Raw genomic sequence first — 27667 nt, 5'->3', positions numbered from 1 at the left:
GTCGTTCTGAGCGCTGGCCCTTTAAATACAAATGAGCCACTTCACACCCCACCCCCTCCAGGTTGTTGACTGTGCTGCTCTGTCCCATTCAACCAACAGCTGAACGTTTTAGGTAACTGGCTCGAAGTTTGGACATATTTTCAGTTTGGACGACAACCGCTGCTGCTGACAAACAATTATGTCGTACTCGGAGAAATGTTTGTCGGAACTCTTGACCTTATATATGCAAATGTCGTGACGTAACTAGTTATAGACATGACAAATTAAGCAGGAATTAAAACGGGTTGTAGAAACCCACTCGATTTTTGCCAAAATAAATATAAAGATAGCTTTGCAGCACATGGAGGGTTCAAATTCAAACTTTTTGAACAATTAGGGTCCAAATACACAAATAAATGTACTGAAGACTAATAAAAGTGGGTTTAGCAAAATATGACCCCTTTAAATATATTTTTTGCTGCTGCAGAAATATATTTCTTTTTCTTTCTGTCCAAAAATGCCTCTTTAGATAGAGCAGGTTGCAGACCCCAGACTAGACCTACAGAGTACAGGGACTCAGATCAATCATGTCAGAAAAGTGGCACATTTAAGTGCCTCAATCCCACTGAAAGGTTACAGGAGAGCGTACAGAGGAGTCTAAGTGGTCTCCTCTCCCTCATGAGGGTTCTCTCCGATGCTTCAACGACTAAAGAACCCGGGATGTTGTTAGCGCCTGGTGGTGATCAGTACACTTGACAGTTTCAATATCTCACTGCTTTCTGAGTCCGTGGAGTGAGGAACAGAAGAGTTTTCTTCACACTCCTCACACACTGATAGATCTGCAGCAGAGAAAATCTACTGAATTCAGCAGGTGTTGAACATCCACAATGTGACATGCCATTTTCACAGCAGCATGTAAGTGTGATGCATCAGGGTCAGATATAGTTTTCCACCTTAAATCCCTGTGTCTTGTCCATCATTGATGGGAGTATTCATGTAAAGGGCAATGAAGGAGAATGAACACCATGATAACAGACTTATTCTGTGTTGCTAGGCAACTAATCCAGCAAGCATGGAGTAACCGTGTCTGTATGTTGTAACAATGACGGCCAGTTATCAGCTGCCTATCTTGTGAATGTGCTCTGTTTACATGACTCACATGCTGTGGTGAGCTTTCATTATGTTTACTGGATGTGTGGTGAACATCACTGAGAAACAGAAGCAAAGTGGAACACAGGCAGAGAAAACAGCATTAGATAACATGCTTCATGTAGTTAGGATATGTTGTATTATAATTTAGAGGGATCTGACATATTGGAGCTTTTGGCCAAAATCTTTGCTGTGCATCTATTTATTAACTGTAGCATCTGGTTTCTATCGCCCCCTATTGTTTGTAATACAGTACAACACAACTTATGAATTTAGTCATTTTAAGCAAGTGTAGAAGTTTAAGAGAAATCACTGTAGTTTAATCTGTCTGTCTGCACCTGTAATTATTTACAGCTTATTTCAACTGTAACATTTAGCAGAAGGTAGGTCTCTACTACATCTCCATTTACCTTGAGATTCAGATTTTAACATGAGTGATTCCCATTGGGAGAAAAAGCACTTGTTGAGATTGATGTGATTTTCTCAGAAATCATGGCAGCTATTGCTCTAGAGAAAAAAAAAAAAAATCACACACATACTGCATTAACAATACCTATCCACATTTTCAATTTCTTGCTGGTCTGAAAAACAATTCTGAACTGAGAGCTTAGTTTAATTTCAGATTAGGTGTTTACACTCACTGTGCATTCCTTTTTCCAACTCATTCTGATAATAGTACTGATATTATTGATAGAGGTTTCATGAAGTTGCAGTGTGTTTTCAGGGTCATCGATAAAATCTATGTTTGTTTTAGTTTATTTTACAACATAGTGGGATTATTCTGTGTGGCAGACATGACCTACAGACATGAGGGTCTGATTGTTTTGATGGCTAATGTTTGTTTTTGTTTTTTATCTTTCATTACACTCATTTGTCCTCATTCTTAATGGAGTACTTCTGCATATTTTAAATGAACATCGATAACCATCTTGAGTAATTAAATGTCCCTGAGACACGTTAACAGTTGGAGAGTTAAAAATGATGTGACCAGATATGCTTCTCATTAAATATCATTGATACATGACTTTTTTACTGTTCAACTTTTATTCTTATATATAATGCATCAGTATTTGACCTGTATTTAACATGTTAAAATAGGCCTATATATATTACAGCATAAAGTGCAGTGCAGTGTACGAATGATTGTGGTGATCAACTTAATTTTAAAAGCTGCAATGTTTTAGGTTAAGCACAGTTGGAACAAACCTAGAATCAGAGTATTGTTGTATAGATACAGTTGTTGTACTAGCTCAAATCATGTGGCACTTTAGGCACAGTTTTCAACAGTTCACATCACTTCATAAAAATTATTTATGATCTATAAAACATTGTGAGTTAGAAACTGACACATACGTTTCTTTGAAGAAGATGCCAATACTGATTATTGCTGATTAATGTAACATTTTGGACCAACACACATTTGCAATTTAAAAAAGAAAAGGTTAATGTCAAGATTTAGAAAAATTCTAACATCAATTTTTGTGGAAGTGTTTTTGACATAATTGTTAGTGACCCACTTTATTATAGTTTCTTGGTTTTGACATAAATTCATAATTATTTGGATTGATAACATCTAAAATTGAGCAAAATATTATATAACATTATAAAAATGATGAAAAAAATATGACAATGTATCTTTAAAAACAATGTTTGGTTTTAAGTTTTATATATTGGATGCAAAGCCGTCAAAGTCGCCTGTATGTGTGGGTCACATGATCTACACCACTGGATTTGATCGGAGACACAATACAACAGACTCATATTGAATGGATTCGACTATTAACACTGAATAATGGAAAAAAGTATTCAATATTTAATTTTTTTTTTTTTCCCATTTCAGTGTTGTCAGGCTATTACTGGTGTTGCGTAACTAGTCAGACTGTGCTGTGGGCAGGACATTGCGTGAGACCACAGAGTGATGAGTACAAACAGAGAGAGGAGGCTGCATTAATGCCTACATAAGTTATATTTGTATAAATTTACATTATCATATAAAAACTACTGAAAGCAATACTTGGACAAATGTGAGTATTGGCACAAATAATCGGTCTGTCCTCACTGTGAATATGACTGTATGACACCAATTCGATCTTTTCACTTGTGAATTTTGTACTTTTATAGCTCTGTTTACGCAAAGATAACAGTTTTGCATTATTACACAACCAGGAGCCCAGTGCAAACAACCAAATTCAACAGTTAACACCAGGCAGGTCCTCTGTGCTTATCTGAAAAGGATGTTATGCAATGTTGGACTATTCTATGTCATTGTCATTCTGCAGAGTTTTCATTGCCAAACCCCACAGAGTTACACTGGAGATAAACTGGCCTTCGCTGGACCTGTAGGAGCTACTGTTGGGTTTGCTAGACCCTGTGAGGGAACTACACTGGCTGTCTGTGGGAGGCACGTACTGCCTTCCTACTAGACCCCTGCCCATCTCTGCTGACATTGGCCCATTCTCCACATAAGGACCATATCCAGTCTCCTGGGACAGATGGGCTTTGGCTAGCTTCATGTGGTCTGAGGTGCTCAGAGATGCACTCCTCTCCTGGTGGTTGGAAGAAAGGAGGTGATGAGGAACCAGGGAGCGCAGTTCAGGAAGTGAAGTGGAGGTAGATGCTGGGCTGATATGCATGCTGGAAGGTGGGGGTTCGATACGTGGCGTTGGTTGCGGTGGTGATGATGTTGGCTGCGATGGCTTCTCTAACCCTGCATGGGGCATCATACTGGGGAAAGGCTGTTCGCTGGTAGCAGCAGGAAGTTTACTGTGACTGACAGGTTTAGGAAATGAGACCCCTCCGTCAGAGCTATGAGGCGGGTCCGAGTTGTCCGTGACAGGGTTGTCAGATGGCGCTCCCTTGCAGTGCCTGGTGCTGTGTCTCCTCAGCAGGGCAGAGCGAGTAAAGCTCTTGCCACAGACGGTACAGAGGTAGGGTTTCTCACCGGTGTGTGAGCGTATGTGACGGTGTAGGTCTCCTGAGCCAACAAAGCTCTTCCCTGTGTTTACATGGAGCAAATATTGAATGTCAAACACTGTCTAATCATGACTGATGATCAAAACTGACTGATCTACCCAGGTGTAGTTTACATGAAGATTCAATGTCCATTATTTAAATAATTGAGAATTATCAAGCACAGCATTACATGTCACAGCGTAGCCTTCATTAAACAAAAAGTAGTAAACAGAAATACTTGAAAATGAGACACAAAATAGCTACTCTAAGTCTGTCTTTTTGCCCCAGGCATCCTGTCTATACTCAAATAAATACAAGCTCATCAAATAGCTTAAAATATACCTGAGCAAGCATTCAATTCCAGCATGTAATATTTCTTTGTAAACGCATTAAAAAATAAGGACAACGAATTGTAAAAGACACACTGATTTGGCTACTGGCATTTACTGGCAACTTTCAAGGTAGTATATTTTCTTGGATGATGTGAAGTGTGAATATTCTATGTCCTAATGAAGAAAAAAATGGATGCAGTATTCTAATGTGTGCGTGTAAATGCCAGGTCTCAAAAGGGCTGTTATATTTCGGAAATTCAACACAACAAAATAATTCAAAAATGCAAATCGTAGCTCTCAAAACTTGGTGTGAGTAACAGTAGAGTCAACCTTGGCACAAAAGATTAACTGCACTTTTTTTGTACAACACTGGTCTACAATTTTTTAGAAATTATCTGCCTCAGAGATCAAATGTGCTAAATGTTACGTATTTTAATAAGATTAACCTATTTAACCCTGACCATATTTTCAGGGGAAAAACGGCTAAAAAGACATACCCAAAGTAAATGAAGAATTACTTCACAACAGTAAGGTTCATATGGATGTTCTTGGTGTCTGTGGACATTTAGAGACCTCACAGAATCTATTCCCATTGTCTAAAATATTGTATCTATTACTCTGCCTGGGTAAACTGTAACAAACTAAAAGAGAAATTAGAATTTTTTATCCTTGCCTGTTTTTTTTTTGGCTGGATTGACGATGATGTGCATAAATTAATTGTTCGTGTCGGAGATTTTTAATAGCGTATATTTCACCCCACAAAGATTAAAAATCATGTTTGAACAATAAAGTTTTCACTAAAACACACTTTTGATGTACTTTTATTAACATTAGGGTCTAAATTCTGAGCAAAAGTTGAAAAAAACATCTATTGTCCTGATTTATTATATTTTTATAGTAGATGAATATTAATATAATTTTTTAGGCCCGCGGGCGGGCCGATCGGGCTAAAGGGGTTATTAATTGGAAAACAAATGACAGAAGTGCTGGTTTGCTGATGTTTTCAAGGTATATGATACAGTGTTATTACACATATATATTGGTTTATGTAAATTTATACAACAGATTTATAAATGTTCCACTAGATAGAACCTGTAAAGTGAATGTATTGTCATGTGCAGACAGTGTTTTGTAGTAGATCTAGTAGCTCTGAGACACATATTCCTTTGGAGTAAAACCCATTCTCTTGTTGATTCTCGAATTTCACATTTTGACCCAAGACTGTATCTTGGAAATTTCAGCCAACCAGCATTTTTGACATGATTTTTCTTCATCAATGACTCACACATGGTAAAATTTCACCACTTTTATTCTGGAAGCATTTGACTTGTAGACCAGTGCTCTAAAATATGTTAAAGTGTAATCTGAATAATGATTCATACAACTATTCATCTGATGGGACCGTCTGCTACTGATACTCCTAACAAGGTAAAAGCGGCTCCTCCTTACCACATGTGGAGCAGCTGTGTGGTTTTTCCCCAGCATGGCGGGATTTGTGCTTCAGAAGCTTTCGGTGGGTGTTGAAAGACTTTCCACACTGGTCACATGTGAAAGTCTTGTCTGTGGCATGTATCCTCTTGTGCTCCTTAAGATTGCTAAGGTTGTTGAATCCTGAGAAATGTTCATGAAAATATGGTAAAACAATATGGTCACATTAGTACTTATTAAGTAAATAAGAGAGAAGCACCTGTGCTTACCTCGGCCACATATGTCACACAGATGTGGTTTCTCGCCTGTGTGGACAACTTTGTGACGCTGGACATCACCAGATGCAGTAAAACTGAAAACCACAGATAAAAGTACAATTCATAACAAAGTATAAGGCAGAAAAACTATGTGATACAGGCCATATGCAGAAATATACATTCACATTGTTTTACCTTTAATTTCACTCATGTAACTACACTCCATTACAGAGCTGCAGTTAACACCCTCACCATATATAAATAGATATCAAAGTAGCAAAACATGGGCAACCAGGTGCTCTAACAATAGACAGAATAAAATGGAAAGTAGTATACAAGCAGGCACCTTTTTCCACATAATTCGCAAATGTACGGTTTCTCTCCAGTATGTCGTCGCAGATGTGTCTGTAAATTTCCAGCCTAATAAAAAATGCACAGGCAATTAGTTACTGCTCTTAAAATAATTTAGAGGCACATCAAATAAAACGTTACACCTTACCTGGGAGAAGTTTTTCCCACAAACATTACACTGAAAAGGCTTTTCACCTGCAAACAAGAGATCATTGAAAGTTAGTCATCAAATAAAACTATAAATCCCACAGACTATGTTAATCTAAATGATATATTTACTAGCATAAAACTTGTAGTGCAATTATAGAGAAAAATATACCAGTATGTGAGCGCCTGTGCAGCTCCAGGTTACTTGGGTGTTTGAAGACCTTTCCACACACCTCGCAGCAGTACTGCTTATGTCCTGTTTGCTGTGGCTGCTCTGGCACAGTCTTTAAATGTGGCTCCTCTTGGTCCACTGGTGGAGAACTGGGAACTTGTGTATCTTTTTCCATCTCTGTAACCTCCTTGTTGCTTGCTGTGAGGCCCTCAGGGGGGGCCTGTGGAGCATCACTCTGGACAACAGACTCTTCCTGTTGGCGCTCTTTGGCACAGCTGAGGACAGGCTCAATAACTGACTCAGCACACATCTCCTCTAAAGCCTTCTGCGACCGGAGGTAGTTGTACTTCTTCAGGTACACGGTCTTCTTTGGACGCACTGGTTTGTTAAGCATAGAGTCTCCTGAGACAGAGTTGGATGTGTTTAAACTTTCTGACAGTGTTAAAGAGGATGTGCTATTGTTCTTTTCAACAGCTATAGATGTCCAAGGAGGAGGAGGGTTGGACTGAACTGTGTTTCCTGTGCACACAGGGGTATTGCTCCCTCCCTGACTGACAAGTTGACATGGCTGCTCTTCAGCCACAACCAGAGGTCCTGGATTTTGATTTGATGCTGCACTGTTTGTCTGAATTGCACTTTGTTTGAAATACTGCTTACTGTAGAAGTTACGGAGCTTGTAGCCATGGACTAACTGTTTTTCTACAGGTGCCTGAGTGCCACTAGTTGTGTCACAGTTTGAGTTGTTATTAGACAGAGAGGGGAGCAACCTTTTTGAGTGGTCCATATCACTACTGAAGCCAGACCTCTGACCTTCAGATGAACAGTGCAGGTCCACATCATGAGGCAGGCTGTTTCCCAGAAGGCAGTCATGCTCTGAGCCCAGCATGGCTGGGAGAGGAAATGATGGGATGTCCACTGGTGGAGGACAGGGCTTGAGGAAAGCATTACACATGCTCTGGACATTTGGCACCTGCAAACATTGGGCAATGTCCAGAAGTGCTTGAACATTATCTTGGTTGATGTCAAGGTGGGAGGTGTACATGTAGTCCAATATTTGACCAATGCCACTGACATCCTGGATAACCAAGTTGAAGATGTCATTCTTTTGACCAGGAGAATTTTGGAACAATGACCTGTAAAAATCAGAGAAGGGTTTATTTACATTTAGTTATGCTTAGCAGAATGTGTGCAACTATTACAGTCAGTGAGAAAGATGGAATATGACACCTGAAATAAGAGCTGAATGCAGCCAGGACATTTTTGTGTGCTTTGAAGCAGACACCTTTGACGACCAGCATGCAGTCACAGAGCATCCCCTGGATCCTCTGCTCCTGGAGCTGCTGGAGGAGGTAGGAGCTGTGGCTGGACAGGGTGTCCATAGTCACTTGGCTCTATGGAGCTCCCACCTCTCCATCAAAAACCTAGCCAAAAAATACATGTCAAAAACAGCTATTAATTCCCATTCCTCACAGTCTTACATCATATTTAAAAACACATACTGGCTTCAAAATTAGAAACATTTGACGCAATTTCATATTAATACAAACTGCATTCAGCGCGCAGAATCCAACATCTCTACTACAACAAGACCACCCATGCAAAAATTGGACCAAAGCAGCTAACTAGCAATCTACAAAGCTATGCTAACTAACAACACCGGGCTAGCTACAATCCAATGTGAACCTCAGCTGCAGGTAACATTTTTAAAGAAATGACCACTACCTTGGGAACGTTGACTTGAAAATAAGGCAAACGGACATCTATTGCTCTCACCTTTCATTTGGATGATCGGTCACTTCAGGAGTACAATGCCGAACACCTCACTTCCTGGTGCAGCTTGTGTTTTGAACATGCTACGGATAAAATTATCACACGGTATAGTATTTGTGAGCAGTAATGACTGTAACTTGGAGTATCATATAGGTGTAAATACTAAATAAAACACTCAAAATATTTACATATATGTCGTTTTATTATTTAAAACGTACAAAATAGTCTAAAACCTGGTCGGAACTTTACTTGCGTCACATTTACACACGGAACATAAAGAGCGTTGCACCCGAGCAGCGGCGAAGTCACGTGTGTTTTGAAAAGTTTGCATGAATGGACCGCTGCGGAGCTCGTGTTACGTTCTTAAAAACGGTTATACTGCGTAATTCGTTTAACGTTAGCACATACTACTGTTAAACAATCTGAGAAGAGTAAAAACTTCTCTCAGTCGTCGGGTTATTGTGATATTTGTCTCCTTTAGAGCTTTGTTTGGCTAACGCTAGCTTGTAACACCACTGTGAACAAAACAAGATTCTGCTTTTTCATGCGTTTAACGAATCGTTTGTTGCACATTTTAGTTGCGGACAGCACCATAGACTGTTAGCATAGTCGACGGTTATCATAAGTAGCTAAAATAGTTTCACAATGGTGTTTTTCACCTGCAACGCCTGCGGTGAGTCTCTGAAGAAAGCCCAGGTAGACAAACATGTGTCTGGGTGCCGGGGCTGTGAAGTGTTGTCCTGCATCGATTGTGGAAAAGACTTTTGGTAAGTAGTTAGCTACTCACTGTGACGTTTTAATGCTAACTACGTGCGGTTTACCAGGCAAAAGTTCTTGTATTAACAATAAATTCAAAGAAATGCATGTTAAAATTTTGCACAATATATATTTAACAAACTCATATCTCTGTAAGTTTTTAGACGTTGAGAATAAGTGCACTTTCTGTTACAATGAATCAGAAAAAAATAACACATTTATTTTATTACTGTGTACATTCGAGTGAGTTCTGGTCTCGATTAGAAAGTTATACTCTGTGCAAAATTAAAGTAAATGTGAAGATAGAATGTAAAAACATTATCTCTTATTTTGATCACAGTAATGACAAAATTGAATTTTTTCTTAATGTATTAATTTTCTTTGGGAAATTTCACATACACAAAAGTAGAGTGTCCAAAGTAACCCCCTGTTTTATTCGTTTTAATTGTGAATTTAAGGAATACATCAAAGCATTGAGATATTTAGATTGAATGAAGAGCATAAAAACTGTCAAGCTACACGATATGTGGTTTAAAGAGGAAGAGAGTTAATGTTATTTTTATTTAATTGGAATTTCTTTATTTATTTTTCTTATGTTGATTTATGTCTTTTCGTTATTTATTCTACTGTTGAGAGCATATGTGTGTCATTTTTTGTACACTTCAGTTGGTGTTTGCGCACTGTCTGTGCCTTTATGGACAACGAATATGTGGTTGTTCAATGTTTGTGCCATTTTGTATATTGAATGTTTAAATAAAGTATTTAAAAAAAAAAAAAAACACGCAAAAGTTCTAGCTATGGTTGCATCTGAGTTTATCTGTATGTGTTGAACAGGGGCGATGACTATAAGAACCACAACAAATGTATCAGTGAAGATCAAAAATATGGAGGAAAAGGGTACGAGGCTAAGGCAAATAAAGGAGATGTGAAGCAGCAGCAGTGGATTCAGGTAGAGAAACCTCTCAGATCACTGTCACCCACTTGCACTTGTGTTTGTCAGGAGGTGCATGTATTTATAATCTGTTTATTTTTTCTTTTCTGATTTCATGGTTATGCTCCTCAAGAAAATCAATGAAGCCATGGTTAAACCTGGTGTCAGTCCAAATCTGAAGAATGTGCTGAAGCAAGTCAGTACTTACGATAATGTCCCAAGAAAGAAAGCAAAATTTCAGGTTGGTCCTTCCTTAACCAGATGACTAATATTTGGTTATCACACAATCTAATGATCAGTTGTAGTGCTGTGCTGGGTAATATGTTAAGTTACTTTGATTCCTTGAAAAGCTGAAATTGCAAAATCAAGGTCCATGATTTCTTTATTGCTCAATAAAGAAAGTGATATATAACTTTTTTTGTTCTTTTCCATTTTGTTTATGTTTATTGTGAACTTCGGTCTCAAGTCAGTGTCTCAGTAGTGTTTTGTTTTGCTTTTTAACCAATAATTTCCACTGAGTCCCTTGAAAGATCTTTTTTTAATTTGTTGTCTTTAGTGACATTGCACATATTGTATTGTTTTGGTAAACAATACTTTTTTCAATCAGATTTTATCTTGAAGTTATATAGACTGAAAACAAAAATGAAATCGTGACTCATCCACTACAGTCTGTCATTGGCTATATCTCACAGCCCTAGTCAGTAGTGTGTTTCTGGTGTAAAATATCTTAGTGAATGTACAAGGTATGCACATAATGGTGGAAAAATGAGCCTCCTTATATGCACTTGCATAACCATGTTGTCAATTTGGGACTTTTCCCTAGAACTGGATGAAAAACAGTCTGAAAATTTCCAACACACATCTACATGAAGAAGTGTGGAACATCCTTTCAGCAGACATTGAAAAGGTAAGGTGCCATATTTTAGAGTTTCAACAGGTGGCTCTTAAATGTATACAAATGTCGCTGTAGCCCTTGTTGGCCTTTTAGCTTTATCCAAAAGTTTTGAGTTCCTAATAGGATGAGGAAAAATATAATGGAACTCTCCTTTGCATTAAAATTCTTCATCAAAAGAAGCATGTTTAGTAATAAGGTCATTAAAAAACAAATTTGTTATTTCTAATACCACTTGTACGTCCTTGTTTCTTCTAGGCATCAGATGCCCCCCAGCTATCTGAAGATAAACCAGCAGCAGTTGAAGCCCAAATGGTTACTAATGGAAATGAAAATGGACAACCAAAGGCTGAAAAGAAAAAACTGAACAAACGAGAGCGCAAAGAAGCCCGCCAGCAAAAACATGGAAAGGCTGTGAAAGGTGCTGCAAAAGCAGTTGTACAAGAGGCAGAGGAAGAGCAGGTGATCAAAAAGAAGAAAAAGGACAGAAAGAGAAAGCACAGCTGTGATGAAGATGGAAACGAAGAGCAGAACGGGGATTTCATCAAGAAGGCAAAGACAAGTAAGACATTTCCATAAGAGGGGGGCAATAGTTTTCCTAGTCTAGAACAATGGTGTCAAACATGTGGCCGATGGGCCAGCCCACCAAAGGTTTCAATCCGGCCCACAGGATGAAAGTGCAAAAATTAAACAGACAGTCAAGGTTGTCAAAATCATTTAAGTTCAGGTTCCACATACAGACCAATGTGATCTCGAGTAAAATAATAACATAACCCATAAATAATGACAACTACAAATTTTCGTCTTGAAAATTTATGTGGGAAAAAAAATGTAAGTGAGAAAGTTACATTACACTATGAAAACATTTACATTTTCAAACTGTCCTTTCACAATAAAATGCAAATAAATACATAAATAAAAACAAATATGAACAACCTGAAATGTGCAATTTTAACAATATTCTTTTTTCTGTTCTTTGCATTTGTAGATTCACTGTGATCTGTAAGTTGTGTTAAAAATAATCAGATGCATAATATTATAGAAATTGTTCTTATTTTAGTTCTAAACTCCAAAATTTTAACATTATTATGCCTGTTACCAAATGTTTGTGTAACGTTGTATGTAATGTGCATGTATAAATAATACGTCGAGGCATGATATTGTTAAAATGGCACTAATTTTTCTGATGAAATTTCATTTTTTTTTAGGTTATTCACATCTTTTTTGTACAGTGTAAATATTTTCAGAATTTAATGGGTTTTTTTTGTACTAAATCAAAGAGAAAAACTTGAAGTTGTCATTACGTCATTGTTTTACTGGTTTGGCCCCCTTGAGATCAGAATGGGCTAAATGTGGCACGTGAACCAAAATGAGTTTGACACCTCTGGTCTAGAACTATTAAATGATTGTATCAGCACCTCAATAAAAGTTTGATTGACTGATATATGTAGGGAAAGCAATTTTACCACCACAGCTTACCACTTTGTCCTGTTTCTACCAGATGACCAAACAACAGAAGCTGAAGCATCAGAGGAGACGGAGGAACAAGCAGTTCTTAAAGGTACTTTGATTCCCTTGGATGCATCCACATTTCTTCCTTCACTTGCATCTCAGCTTGGATTTGTAAACACACACAGTCCAGTTAATTATTTGTCAGTGTCACATCTTCAGTGTTGTGAAATAGATCATTTCTACTAATTGACTATGCCAGTCTTCCTCTCCTGCAGTGGTTGCAAAAAATACTTAAAGTTCCTTGTTTGAGCCAGGTTTGTTTTGTTTTGTTTAGGGAATATTCACTCTAATCCACACTCACACATAGGTAAAAGTAATGCACCTTATCAGTGGTTACCACCCACCATAAGATGTAAAAAGAGGAATCCTGTTAGGAGTTATTTTTGAAACATGGTGGCACACTATGGTGGACCTATAGAGATAAATCTCATACTGAAGTAACAGAAACACTTGAAAATAGAATTAATATAGATGTTACATTCTATTTCTGCAGTTAAACCCTCACAAATCCCCTAAGTCTTAAACACTGACTTGTTTGTGACTATATTCATAGTTGTATTTTTTTTTAATGAATATTCTAAATTCTAGCTATTATTAAAAAAAATTTAAAAAATGATACAGCTACAGTTGTTAAACTTTTGAAAGTGTAGGCTTAAATTCTATTTACCTCAGAGGAAAGTTTTTATTACTGGTGTTTTTTCCAACCAGGCTGTCTGATCCACTGTTTACTTGAATGATGAATCCCAGCACATTTTTTTTTCTTGTGGTGTTTGTCTGCCCCCTTCTGTATAAATGCTGTTATTATATAAGTGTTATCAGTATGATCAGCGATAGTGTTCAGTCTGTAACACTATTCTTTACATATGTATCCTTTATTTAACCAGGTAAAAAACCTTATTGAGATTACAAATCTCTTCTGTTGAAGGGGTTTAGGAATCTTATGAAACACTTGGATTAATAAATAAGGCCATTTACACCAACATGGGTTTCCAGGATCCGCAGAGTTCCCAGAGACCCATGTTGATTCTTGCTCCTCAGAACTCAAAAAGAGCTTTAAGACAGACTTCATAATAGCACATCTCTGAATGTTTATCGAATCCTCTGTGGACCAGAGAACCATCAGTTTGAAAATGACAGTGATTGACATCTGTTAGAAAATAAATGCTGGTGTAAGAGTAAAATGCCACCAGGGGTCAGTGTTGCTTCTTCAGTTGGCAGTGAGGCGCTGCTGTAAATATTCTCTATATCAAAGTTAATCTGTCTGATCAACTTTCAGGCAAATTCAACTGGAAGGGCAACATCAAGGCAGTACTGAGAGATTCACCTGATCAGGAGCTGTCAGTGAAGAAGCTGAGGAAGAAGGTGAGATGGTGTTTTAGTCATAATTTTAGATTTGTTGACACAAGTGTACTGTACATGCACCTCCTGGATTTTGTAATCCAGCATTTTGTTGTAATAATCAAGTAGATGCATGTTTGGAAATTCGACCCCCATTTGGGTTAACATGATATCACAAACTTGTTTTTCTTTTCCAGATTGTGGCAGCTTACTATTCTTTCACTGGTGATGGAAATTTTAAAACGGAGGATGAGGTGCTAGCACTCTTCAACAAGAAGATTAGCAAGAATCCCAAATTTAGAGTTTTGAAAGACAGAGTTAAACTTGTTAATTAGATATGTTTTTTCTCAACCCTCTGTCGTTATCTGTATGTTATCCATAGACTTTTAAAATTCAGACCTGTTCACTGTCTGACATCCTTCTGTAATATTTTTATACAGATGACATAATCTCTATGATTAAAGCATTTTATAAGTGAGTTATGTGTCCTGTTTATGTTCAGTTCTTTAGTCAGTGAAGTTAGTTGGTGTAACTAAGTTTTACAAATATGTCTTACTGCCTTTGAACACGTTGCTGTTGTTTAATGTATAAAATGACAATTGTGATAGACGGCTGTTCCATTCCACATTCCAAACCCATGGTAAGGCTGGGAAATGGCACCTTATCTGTGGGATTGGATGTTGGAGTTGGGGGAAGGGAAATGGGAGAGGTGCACCTGAGGTGAATTTGACTCTCACACGGGACGAAGCTAATGCACATTCCTCGGCACCCCGAACGGGGTTCACTTGGCCAGGGACACAGAAGCTCCATAGAAGCAAGACGCTTGGTGTCAGCCTCAGGTGAAGTTTTAATGCTGTCTGATTTTCCACCACTAGAATGAGCACCCTCTTTACCCTGTGTACACCCAGCTGCACACATACACACACACACACACACACAGGAGGAAATCTGCCCAGCTTTATGAAGCTCTGCTAATCCCAGTAGGTTTAACACTGATGCTCATTCATCACACTGCTTACCTGTAATTGTATATTGCATACTTGGGGTTTTAGTGAAGCTGTTACTCAGATTTGCTAGTATTAAAATAGTGTTTTGTAGTCCTCTGGGGGACTCGATATTGCTTAATGCTTTTGTTTCAGCCTAGGCTGCACAGGATAATTTCAGAAACTGAAACTAGGCCTGTCTTGTTTCTTAACAAATTGCTACATGATTTAACATGTTTTCACATGATCTGAAAGTATGAGTGTGACTAACATATCCCACACTGGGGCTGTTATATTCCTAAATTTTTATATTAATAACATGCATAGCTGTATTTTTTAAAAGCAACTGAAAATATATAAAGAAGTGTTTATTTTGATGGCAAAATTTGTTGGTAAACATAACTCATTGTTCTCACCTTACAAATCCCTTGAGTGCTAAACAGGATATCTACGTTTCCGATGTAACACTTACCTGGTGCATCTGCTCAAAAACAAACACTTGCATGGATGCAAAGATGATCAAGTCACCTGTCTGTATTGCATGCAAAACTCAAACATTTTCCCCAGGATAAATAGAGGTCACTTGACTATATGAATGAGGTGTACCCTAAATATGTATGTCTGGAAATGTTGAATATTGCACAGTACATCACAAACTTCAGTGTCTAAAAGGATTAACAATTAAGAAGTAGAATTTATTGCTATTTTAGATTATGAAGTACATTAAGCATAAACTAGCAACTGGAAGTCTGCAGGTAAAACTTTGAGTGACAGTGTATAGTGTACTTATTAAAAAAGAAATGGGTCAAAGGTTTGCAGCAGGGATGGATTCTTGCCTGTACTGTGAAAAAGATATACATTCAAGATAAATTTGGGATTAGTTCCAGCAAGTGGGGCTGCATGGTTTATGTGGAACTGAAGCAAATGCTCCTTGTTAGATTTCCCTCTCACTCTTGAAGACAGCTTTATTTTCTATAAATCATCAAAGGTTGTTAAAACCTACCAACCTATATCAGAAATACTTTAGATCTCTGTTTTATACTAAAAAGGTAAAGTATTTTGTGAGTTGTATTCTGTCTATTCACAGATAAGTGTTGGCATTGTGAAGCTATTGAACTGAAACACCACTTAAAATGTTTATTCTATGTTTGCATTCTAATAAGAAACATGTAAAGTAATAAGACCTTTCAGTTGTTTGGCTAGAAGGAATTAGGATGCTTTGAGGCAAATAATTAAATAAAAGACTGGTAAAGCTGTTCAAAAACCATTTTATCTACGTATTTATGTATTGTTTTTAATAAGTAGCAACTTTAAAACATTTCCGCCTAAAAAGTTGTTAAATTAAAAAAATGTCGATTAAAAACTACAACTGTCGCTCACTTGTGCGTCATAAAAAAAGCGCCTCGTTTACCAGGAAGTGCCTGGTACGTTTGCTAAGAGCTAATCTTGAAGCTAAAGCTAGTTAATGATAGCCCCAATACAATGCTTAACGACAGTGAGCTTGCGACTTTACGGAATAGATTTAAGAGAGATGCAGAGTTTCTTATGCAAACAACGCCGACGGAGGACGAAGACGAAAAGAGTAAGATTTATAAATTTGACGTTAATATCGGCTGACAACATTAGCCAACTTTCTCAGTACTTTGTGCACTAAACCGGGTGGTAACCAGCTCTACAGTCTTAACGTAACTGGTTTTTGTCAACTGACTGTGGCCAATATGTATAGATATTGTAGAGTTGAGTTTGTTGGTTCACTTCAGTAAACTGTCCATGAAGACTTACCAACTTACGTAGTTAATGTTAAATGTGATGAGGTTTCAGTACCTTTGTGTCATCACCTGCTATGTCTTCTTTAATAGCTTAAGATGCTCCTTTTCCAAACTGAAGTTGGTGTAATTTAAAGGCCTTAAGTATTGCATAAAGACATACGAACTGTGACTGCAACATTTTTGGTCACAGTGGGTGGTGGGCAGCTGGTACAGTAGACAATTGTCCAACCTTGGGGCCTTCACTGGCAGACATCCAGCAATTCTTGATTGTTTTGTCTGTGAGCAAACGCTGTGTCAGCACTGAAAGCATCATAATACAGAGAAACTCTACTCCCACTCTGTCCCCACTTCAGGGGTCATCTCTTTGCCAGTGTAAACAGATACTGCATGTGTAATATAAGAAACAAATCAAACATTTGTCCAGTGGTCATCCCTTTTTAATGCTGACTTTGTATATCCAGAATACAAACTACTTGTGTTTATTGTGTCTTGGCAGAATAAACACATGCTATAGTATATCTTATGGGTATGGACCACAAGATATAGGTCAAGTCTATGTCAAGATCATGGAGTTCATCATGAACTCTTTGCAGAGCAGACCAGCAAGTTGAACCACTTCAGCAGCAAGCAACAAGCCCTGATACATTTAATCAGCCAGTAAATTATAGAGAATAATAGATCTCTGAGAGGTAAGATTGGAAAGCATTTGGTTTCACCCCAAAAGCTCCTTAAACCTGACACATTCTCTCAGGCAAGAAAAAATGTTGTATTTAGAGGAAATTTCAATCCTGCATAGTAACCTTTTCAGTGTTTTAGTTCCATGTAGGTATGAGGTGCCCTATCACAGGTAGATGTCCAGGTATGTTATCAACTAGCAAAGATTTGTGAGGCTACAGTCCAATAATTGTGTCAGGTATCTGAATTCACACCTGGATCTTTGACTTTCCTGTATTCATCTTGAAAGTACCCACTCTTAACACAGTAGTTACAATTATGTTTTGTATTACCTTCTAGGTCAAGAAGAAAAAGATGTCAAACCTCTTCCAAGAATTAACAGACACTCCGTTTTCTGGATCATGGCTTCTATAGGCGTGACCTACTATGTGGACTTCCTCCGCAACATTATGGAGAACGATGATATCAAAAGGTGATTGAGCTGTGAGGAGGATTGTTTCACTGTATTTAAAATCACTTATTTAGTCAGTATTCCTTGTGTTATAAATGCTCTGTTTAACATCTGTGGAGTGTTATAAGGTGAGGATTATCATTGTGGGTTATTTAGAGAAAAGTATACACACTGTGGATAAAATATTTATAGATAACTGTGACGCAAACTTTGAAATTTAAACAGACAACCAAAAGATGTCTACAATAAAGTGGGATTCATTAAGCTACAGAATTGGAATTGTGTCAAGAGGATACTAAGTGTGTTTTCTATAGTATGACCTACTTGCAGGCATTCTGTTGTGATAAAAGTGCTTACTCACTGAAAATATTAATACCTTTTTGGCTTCCTTTGTGTCAACCTCCTGGTATACAGCTCTGAAAAAAAATTAAGAGACCACTGTGATTTCCTCTGAAAACAGCATGTCTGCATGTATGACAGCCATTCCATTCCTGTGTCTGTTGAATTCCAATACAAGCACACTGTATTGTACTTAATAAACACCTGATTCATGTCTTATTTAAGAAGGAGAAGCAAAAACCACTGCTGTGGTCATCACTATCTTCTTGCAATAGGCAAAAACAGTGCTATTAGTACCACAAAAGTAATTGGAAACTACTGGACTTCTGCTTTGACAATATTCCCAAATGCTGAGGACTGGTTTTTCTATCAGGACAATGCTCCTGGCCTCAGCTAGGTCAATAAAGGTGTGGATGACGGACCACCAGATGAAGACCCTGTCATGGCCAGCCCAATCTCCAGACCTGAACCACTTTGAAAACTTCTGGAATATAGTCAAGAGGAAGATGGATGGTCACATACCATCAAACATTGATGAGCTTCTTGAATTTCTATGCCAGGAGCTGCATAAAGTCATCCAACAGTAATGGTTGAGAGCCAAGACACATGAAAGCTGTCATTAAAAATCAGTGTTATTCCACCGAATACTGAGTTCTAAAGTTTTCCACAAGTTACAACATTAGTATTGTGTTGTTTAGAAATGAATGTGAACTGGTCTTCTTTACATTATTTGAGGTCTGAAAATGCTGCATCTTTTTGTTATTTTGACCATCTGTCATGTTCTGCAAATACATGCTCTAAATAACAATATTTTTATTTGGAATTGGGGAGAAATATTGTCAGTAGTTTAGAGAATAAAACAAAAATGTTCATTTTACTCAAAGTCATGGTCATATCAGACCAAGTGATAATTTTGCATTGGTCTCTTATTTTTTTCCAGAGCTGTATGTTAACCCTGGGAAGCTGTTTGCACTATTATCAGATTGCTCCGTTTGCAAGCTTCTATAAATATTTGCGCTTTCACAGAACACATCAAATAATATATCTTAACATTTCACTAGCATGTTCACAATAAACCCCTGATATAAAAACCACTGGAATGCTGTTTTTTTTTTAATTTCTTAATATCTTCTTTCATTTTTGAATACTAGTTTCAGTAAGTCTTTATAGTAGTCTGGTTTTACAATTATCTCCTGTTTTTCCCAGTTGGTGGTTTAACGTGGGTCTGGTTCTCCTTGGGATCTGCCTCTCCCTGGCCATGTTTTGCATCGTGTACCTCGAGTGGTTCAAAGGCATCCAGCACTATGATCAAGAGTATCCTGCCATTCCACCCATCACCACTGCAGCCTTTATAGCAGCATCGTGCAGGTAAAAGTGAAGAAAAAAAAAAATCCCACCACTTTCCGTTAGCTTTCCAGTTTTATAATGAATTCAGACACACGAAAGAAAGACGCCATTATATACTGTATAAGTTGTAGCTTAAAAAGTTCATAGAAACAACTGACGCATTGTACTTCTATTTAACAGTGATATTTTGCTTTTTTTAAATGGAATTATGCGTTTTAAAACACTTCCCTGTGGTCTACATGAACTCTAAATGCTATGGTTGGGTCTGAATTCTTCATTAATTCAACTCCACAGGTCCATCTTCAACGCTATTTCTGAGTAATGACATGAGAAAGGTTGTTTTGAGCGCAGGCCCTTTAAATGCAAATGAGCCACTTCACGCCCCGCCCCCTCCAGTTTGTTGACTGTGCTGCTCTTTCTCATTCAACCAACGATAATCAGCTCAAAGTTTGGACATATTTTCAGTATGGACTACAACCACTGCTGCGGACAAACAATTATGGCATACTCTGAGAAATGTTCGTCGGAAGTCTTGACCTTACATGTGCAGATGTTGTGACGCAACTAGTCGTAGATGTCGCACATTAGGCAGGAATTAAAACAGGTTGTAGAAACCCACTTGATTTTTGCCAAAATTACTATAAAGATAGCTTTGCAACATCTTGAGGGTTCAAATTCAAACTTTTTGAGCTATTAGGGTCCCCAAATAAACAAATAAATGTACCAAAGACTAATAAAAGTGGGTTTAGCAAGTGTAATGTTTGATTTTACATTTACAGGGTGGGGAAGCAAAATTTACAATGAACATTTAGTTGTTTTTTCTCTGCAGGCACTACGTCAATTGTTTTGAAACCAAACATATATTGATGTCATAATCATACCTAACACTATTATCCATACCTTTTCAGAAACTTTTGCCCATATGAGTAATCAGGAAAGCAAACGTCAAAGAGTGTGTGATTTGCTGAATGCACTCGTCACACCAAAGGAGATTTCAGATATAGTTGGAGTGTCCATAAAGACTGTTTATAATGAAAAGAAGAGAATGACTATGAGCAAAACTATTACGAGAAAGTCTGGAAGTGGAGGAAGCAACAAAAAACGTACCAAAGCTTTTATTAAAGCTCTCAAATCCAAAATCCTAAAGGATCCAACCAAATCCATGAGAAAAATGGCAATTGAACTTGAGGTAGACAACAAGACCGTTAGAAAAGCAGTAAAATATGATTTGAAGATTTAAATTTTCATGACTTTCAATAAACTAATTGGTCATACACTGTCTTTCAATCCCTGCCTCAAAATATTGTAAATTTTGCTTCCCCACCCTGTAAGTTTTTCATATGCAATGTAGCAATATGTTAGTGATTAATAAATTATGGCACTTTTACCTGTGATTTGGCTCAATTTTGTTAGTCATTTATTAATCATTGTTGTAATTTGTTTATTTTACTATTACATTTTTATCCTCACATATATCTGCATTATATTAAAAAAATATTGCCTTGGTCTGACTTAAATCATCAAGTTAAGCCTCCAGTGGGCTTTCCTCCAAACACATTTTTGTTAAATGTCACTGGATTATTGCTGGTTGATAAAGGGCCAAGTAGAACAACAATTACCACTAAGGACTTAATTAATTAGATGAAGACTGAACTGGCCCTCTTTGTGTTGTTGATTGGTCGGTTAATGGCTTGTGCTTCATGAATGCCAAGTATTTGATCCGACACATCTCAAGTATCACCGGTTACATGAAGTGATGCTGTTTAGTCCCGTAAGGAGCTATTCCTCTGTGTGAGTCAGAGAGTAATTACTGTTCTGAAGCTTTCTGTAGCTCATTTTAAATTTGACCACTGTGTCTGAACTTATATTTAATGTGTACACCTGATTTGTGTGTAAATGTTGTGTGTATTTCTTTCCCTTGCAGCTTTAACATTGCACTGTGGCCGGTGTGGTCCTTCTTCACTCCGCTCATCCTCTTCACACAGTTCATGGGTGTGGTCATGTTCATCTCTTTGCTTGGATGAGTATGACAGGTGAGGATGATAGTTCTGTTTGATTTTTAACTCTGCTGTATTATTTTCATTACTTTAAAGGTGTTTTTTTTTTTTTAATTATTATTATTGAATGAATGTCATTGTATTTGACTCTGATTAGAATCTCTGTTACACACGTTGCATATTAAAAACAAAAGCTTTAGTTTGAAGAATCGAAAAACATGATTTGTCTTTGGTTTTTCAGGCGCAGATGGCTGTTATGTTAACCAAAAATGTTGTTTTTATCATTTTAGATTTTTCCATTATGTCTTAACCAAAATTTTAAGTTCATCTCTGTAAACATCTTTCTAATGTTATAAAAAAGGGTTTCAGGGTTGGAGATTGTCTTGACAAAATCAAACACAGCCTTATTTTCGTACACAAATCCAGAGGTGTCAAGTAACGAAGTACAAATACTTCATTACCTTACTTAAGTAGAAATTTTAGTTTTCTATACTTTACTGGAGTAATTATTTGTCAGCTGACTTTTAACCTCTACTCCTTCACATTTTCACACAATTATCTGTACTTTTTACTCTTTACATTTTAAACATAGCCTCGTTACTCCTATTTCATTTCGGCTTGTTTTCATTCCCATTTGTCATCGTTCAAATAAAAAAAAAAACAAAAAACAGATAAATCACACATCCGGATAGAGTGAATTTGATTGTGGTTGGATGAGAAGTATAAACATATACCATTCTGACACCCTATTGGTTTGTACGCGATCTATCGCACCTGACTTTTCGCACCATTCCAATACTTATATTCAACTACTCATCATATCTTCCGCTCCATGAAACACATGTTAATGCTCAGTAGTACACATATATGGTTCTTCAATACATTGCACTAAAATGCCTTCATTTTCAATGGATATACATGCGGCTGAAACAGGTAGACTAGTGCATCCCAAATTTTTCAGCAGTAACATTTTAATATAACATTATAGTCATTATGGGCTTTAGAAAAATGTTTTTTGGGGAGGTGGGGTAGTCTACTATAGGCCACTGTGGCACTGCCTAAGCTTTTGTCCTAATGGTATTTTTTTCCCCTTACATTTACTTTTATACTTTAAGTAGTTTTGAAACCAGTACTTCTTCAATTTTACTGGAGTTAAAAGCTTGAGTTGATTCAACTTCTGCAGAAGTCTTTTTAAACCCTAGTATCTATACTTCTACCTGAGGAATGAATGTGAATACTTTTGACACCTCTGCGCAAATCTAAATATAAGAACTCAAACCTCATATGCGATCACTTTTGTTTGGAAACGATCTATTAACACACTCTGCATGCACCACTAAGCAATACATTGTTGGCACCACTGATGAAATGTATATGAGTGAAGCATAATGCATTGTAGGATTACTGGGAAAAAGTCAGCTTTTTGTCTTGTTATAGTAGGAAATGCACAGATGTTCCTGTACCAAATGACTTTGTAAACTATGGCAGTGTGACAGCATATAATTCTAGCAGATTAAAAGAAATTAAAGCACATTCAAACTGTCATTAACTGCATTATTTACATCTATGTTTTTCCTAACGTAACAAAAAAAAGTTCTTTTTTTTTAACAACTGAAGAAATAGTACTGTACCACCTAGATCTGTGTTAATGTAATGAACAAAGGTTTTTTTTTAAAATGTATTTTTTATCTCATCTTTGGTCATTTTTGCTGAAGAATGTAAAGACGTATGTTCACGTTCTGTAAAATGTGTTTTTCTTTAATAAACTTTAAATAACTAATTTCACAAACTGCATAACATTGTTGTCATTCCTAATGAAAAAACAGCAGTGAAAAAAAACCGTAATCAGGGTTCCCACAGGGTCTTCAGAAGTCTTAAAAGTCTTTAAAAGGTATTAAATTTCATACGGTAGGTCTTAAGTTCTGTTTCCATAAACTTGTTGTATTGTTTTTAAATGTGTCTGTTCAATGTCCAAACTGCAAAGAAAGTAACGTTAGTTGACTCAGTTCCACCTGTTCCAACCCAACAATTTATATGAAATTAGGAACCAATTATCACAAACTTTGCAGCCACATGTGAGAAATGACATTTGGCGGTGGAGTAAATAAATACATGTTCCTACATTCTAGCACTCACAAATTTTTGCCAGTTTGGCTGTGAAATAGGCATTAAATTCTCTTCTAAGTAGTCTTAAATAGGTCTTAAAAAGTCTTAACTTTAACTTGTATAAACCTGTAGGAACCCTGCATAATAATGTTGATTTATTACCTGACTTCAACCAGACTATAAATTATTAATTAATCCAATCATAATGCACAACTGGGATTATTCTTTTAATGTTTTAGAAAGTAAATAAATAAGCATACAGTGACTGATTTCAAATGTATAGATTGTAATCATGTTAATATTTCAGTAACTTGAAGAGGCAGTCACTGTTATGGAAATGTGTGTGGGTCAGTATATATAATTATGGGACTTTTGGAGTTCCCTTTACAGGGTAACATAGTTGACAGGTATAGTTGACATTTTTGCTGTTTTCAGGCCTACAATCAACATAACCATTACACCACATGACATTTTTACAAAAAGATTCTTCTAAATATCATATATACAACTGAGTAAAATTGAAATTGAAAGTTATTTATGAAGATATTGTAGTAACACTGTTCACATAAGAGTGCGATAAATACACACAACTTTATATTAAATAACTAAGAAAGAGGAGACAGAACATTTCTTTGTCTAACCAGCGTTTTCTTCAGGAGGAAATGACATCATGTGGAGCAGGTCATGTGATTTGGAATTAACACTTCCTTCAGGGGTGTTTTTGTAATGGGTAACTTAGTTGGAAGTGACTTCTGAGACACAGATGCAATTTCTTATTTTCCATTTAAAATTTGATATATTGCCATAAAATAAATATCTGTCAACTTAATAAAAAGAACACAGAACTATTTTTGAATAAGCTAATTTTATTATTGTTTAGCTCATTAGAAGGTGGTTCTTATTACATTTAGTTGACATTTTAGTACATCTAGTCATTTATTAATTATTTATTAAGAAGTGATTGTTTCCATTATTAAATAATTGTGGCATTTTTAACCCTTTCATGCATAGTGGTCACTACAGTGGACAGCTGTTCAAAGGTGTTCTCTTGTATATTCATGGATTTTGTTGTTTTAGTTCCATATCAGCCTAGACAGTGAACGCTTATGCATCATCCCATACACTGTAATTCATGCCATTACTGTAACTGTTCTTGATAAACCCGACCTGCAGTAATATGACTGAGTGTAAATCAATTGCTTGTTATTGTTATTAGATTGTAATTAACAGGGGTTTTTTTTTTTTAAGCAAAAGTTGTTTTGTTTTTTTTTTGCATATTATCTCCATAAATTGAGTAATGACTGGTATTAGACTATGCTAAATGTGAGAAAACATCAGATAAGCTGCATTAAAAATGTTTTTATTTCATATTGTTCACACAATATATCACTAGATACATATTTCTTTGCTTAAAAAATTAAAGGTATGGTGTCTGAGTGGACATTTTTGCAACTCCATGAAAAATAGGTTCATAAGAAAATTTTCTTTAGGCATGTTTTTTTCATGCCTATAGAGGAATAAAAACACTCAGGAAAAAAAATCTTGATTATGGTTCTCATAATTCATGCATGAAAGGGTTAAAGACCTGATCACAATGAACATAAAAAACATAATTTTTTTTGTTTTGTTTTTTACTTTTAATAAAGATATATGTAATATACAGGGTGGGGAAGCAAAATTTACAATATTTTGAGGCAGGGATTGAAAGACAGTGTATGACCAATTAGTTTACTGAAATTCATGAGAATTTATTTGCCACAAGAAAACTGACATAATAGAAAATGTTTTTATTCTATGTGTCTTCCTTCTTTCTCAATAACTGCCTTCACACGCTTCCTGAAACTTGCGCAAGTGTTCCTCAAATATTCGGGTGACATCTTCTCCCATTCTTCTTTAATAGTATCTTCCAGACTTTCTGGTAATAGTTTTGCTCATAGTCATTCTCTTCTTTCCATTATAAACAGTCTTTATGGACACTCCAACTATTTTTGAAATCTCCTTTGGTGTGATGAGTGCATTCAGCAAATCACACACTCTTTGACGTTTGCTTTCCTGATTACTCATATGGGCAAAAGTTTCTGAAAAGGTATGGATAATAGTGTTAGGTATGATTATGACATCAATATATGTTTGGTTTCAAAACAATTGACGTAGTGCCTGCTGAGAAAAAACAACTAAATGTTCATTGTAAATTTTGCTTCCCCACCCTGTATATCCCATGGACTTCAAAAGTCCCTCAATTATACATTGACCCGTTTTTAATTAATGGACTGAACCCCTTCTGAGAGTGGAACCACATGTTTTAATCAGATGCTCCTTTTTTCTGTCTGTTTTGTCAATCAGCTGACTTCCTCTGAGTTCACTGATCAGATGAGTCCACACACTGTTGGCTTAATTAATGTTCTAGAAACTAATCATCCATCCTGATCCAACTTTTCACATAAAAACCACATGCGTTAGTTTCTAATATTTACGCGTCTGCTTCATTTGTCAATTTGAGCTTTAATAGAGTCGCGTTATATTGAAAAACGATAATAAAGTCATTAGAATAAATAGTACTGGCATTGATTTGTTCTCGGTCTCTACTCACATTTCATGAGGTTGTTATTGAACATCAGAGAGTAAACAACAAAGCCTTCATTTAAAACGGTTAGAATCCAATCACTGCGTTCAGACTTAATCAATGACTCATTAATACGACACGATAAAGAAAACACTTCACTGTTTTCCTTAAACTTGCTGATTGAGTGATCCACAAATCATTACTGGGTAGAAGACATGACATGTGCTGTGTTAAGGAACGTGACTTCGATCATAGTCTCCAATCCTCGTGACGCTTCCTCGCCACGTCGGCCTACGTTTGACGCACGGGAGACAGGATATCATTTGAGTTTTTTTTTTTTTTTTTTCGGGGGGGGGGACAACCTAAAAATGTTCTTTTTATGTCAGGTTTGCTTGTATTTAAACCCAAACAACCTCATGTACTGTTTACTCCTGTATGTGCTCCCTTAGCTGCTGTACCGACAGCGGCCGTGCGCTCCGGTGGCACATTTCCGTGCGCTCTGACGCATTATTTCAAGCGCCTTTTGTCCTTTATATTGAAGCTGCTGTACATCATCAGGGGTATCTTCTCTGACGGAAACTACCCCCCCCCCCACCCCCCCACCCCCCTCTTCTTCCACACACAACGCACCAATCACCTCTCAGTCTATTATGTCAGCAGTCCTGTTGATATGCTGATTACATCTGGCTGAACTATACTGACAGAACCCGTGGCTACTTCACATCCACACAACTTCTCTGCGCTTTGGTCTCTTGTGTTCTTCTTGATATCTCACAAAAAGCCATTGTGAATGTGACCACTGAAATTTGATTCTACTTTTTTTTTTTACTCCTCTTGAAAGCAAAGTGTTTAACAACCACATCTTAGCCAAGGAGTTTAAAAAGGTGACTGCTGGATTTCCAACGCTCTCAGGACAGATCAATGAAGCCTCTACTGTAAAAATCTGTAAATGTCACCTTCCTTTTCATCTCATCTAGGCCTATATATGCTTAACACCCGATAGCTACAACCCTGAGAGGATTTCTGCAGACTTGGAAAGATTGGTTGGCAGCTGCATCCAGGAGGTGGAATTCAGCGCAGCTCATTTTTTTTTTTTTTTCTTTTTTCCTCTTTGTTATTGTGGATAATTCCGCGTCTTTGCTTCTTTAGGCGCTGAATGGTTGGCACATCAAGCCTAGTGATTTCTCCGAAACATATGGGAGTTTCAGGAGGACGGGGGTCTGGGATCACCAAGGACTGAAACGCAATCTCCCATTTTCAGTGACTCAGCGAGCCTGTTACCTGACTAGATATTTCAGTTCCAGGGTTACAAGATGACAATGGCAACTATCAAGTCCATCCTCGGCGAGGCTGGACATTGAAACTATGCGTGACCACTGAGCCGGACCTTGAAGATTAAATGAGCATGTTTGGCACCGTACCTATCCGTCTGAATCCCCACCTTGTAGCAACAGGTTACAAACCTGCCCCC

The 27667-nt window shown here is 37.0% G+C and overlaps 3 protein-coding genes across 6 annotated transcripts; 2 read left to right on the top strand and 1 right to left on the bottom strand.

The window, feature by feature from the left end:
• Positions 1 to 452: 452 nt before the first annotated feature.
• zbtb49 (zinc finger and BTB domain containing 49) lies at positions 453 to 8778 on the bottom strand. 2 transcript variants are annotated; one of them, XM_030134824.1, is made up of 8 exons: positions 8541 to 8778; positions 7995 to 8188; positions 6768 to 7900; positions 6597 to 6643; positions 6444 to 6517; positions 6110 to 6192; positions 5862 to 6023; positions 453 to 4123 (listed from the first exon to the last, which is right to left on the bottom strand). In XM_030134824.1, exons 2-8 carry the CDS (start codon positions 8144 to 8146, stop codon positions 3381 to 3383), a joined length of 2394 nt encoding a protein of 797 aa, XP_029990684.1. In that variant the 5' UTR covers positions 8147 to 8188; positions 8541 to 8778; the 3' UTR covers positions 453 to 3380. The 2 variants fall into 2 exon arrangements, with proteins under 2 accessions (XP_029990684.1, XP_029990685.1); XM_030134825.1 differs by having other exon boundaries at positions 8490 to 8550.
• Positions 8779 to 8815: 37 nt separating this feature from the next.
• On the top strand, positions 8816 to 14444 carry lyar (Ly1 antibody reactive homolog (mouse)). Its single transcript, XM_030134826.1, has 8 exons — positions 8816 to 9304; positions 10128 to 10242; positions 10358 to 10465; positions 11048 to 11131; positions 11375 to 11678; positions 12618 to 12677; positions 13905 to 13990; positions 14164 to 14444. Exons 1-8 carry the CDS (start codon positions 9183 to 9185, stop codon positions 14299 to 14301), a joined length of 1017 nt encoding a protein of 338 aa, XP_029990686.1. The 5' UTR covers positions 8816 to 9182; the 3' UTR covers positions 14302 to 14444.
• Positions 14445 to 16341: 1897 nt separating this feature from the next.
• tmem128 (transmembrane protein 128) lies at positions 16342 to 27446 on the top strand. Of its 3 annotated transcripts, none has more exons than XM_030135098.1 (5): positions 16342 to 16531; positions 17733 to 17865; positions 19390 to 19551; positions 21455 to 21563; positions 27346 to 27446. In XM_030135098.1, the coding sequence occupies exons 1-4, from the start codon at positions 16432 to 16434 to the stop codon at positions 21552 to 21554; spliced, it is 495 nt and encodes a 164-aa protein (XP_029990958.1). In that variant the 5' UTR covers positions 16342 to 16431; the 3' UTR covers positions 21555 to 21563; positions 27346 to 27446. The 3 variants fall into 3 exon arrangements, with proteins under 3 accessions (XP_029990958.1, XP_029990957.1, XP_029990956.1); XM_030135097.1 differs by lacking the exon at positions 27346 to 27446 and adding an exon at positions 21769 to 23321; XM_030135096.1 differs by lacking the exon at positions 27346 to 27446 and having other exon boundaries at positions 16343 to 16531; positions 21455 to 23321.
• Positions 27447 to 27667: the final 221 nt, after the last annotated feature.

Source organism: Sphaeramia orbicularis, chromosome 5, assembly GCF_902148855.1.
Source record: "Sphaeramia orbicularis chromosome 5, fSphaOr1.1, whole genome shotgun sequence".
In the NCBI taxonomy this organism is placed as follows: domain Eukaryota; kingdom Metazoa; phylum Chordata; class Actinopteri; order Kurtiformes; family Apogonidae; genus Sphaeramia; species Sphaeramia orbicularis.
Note: the sequence above shows the minus strand (reverse complement) of the source record. Positions and strands in the feature narration are given on the sequence as shown.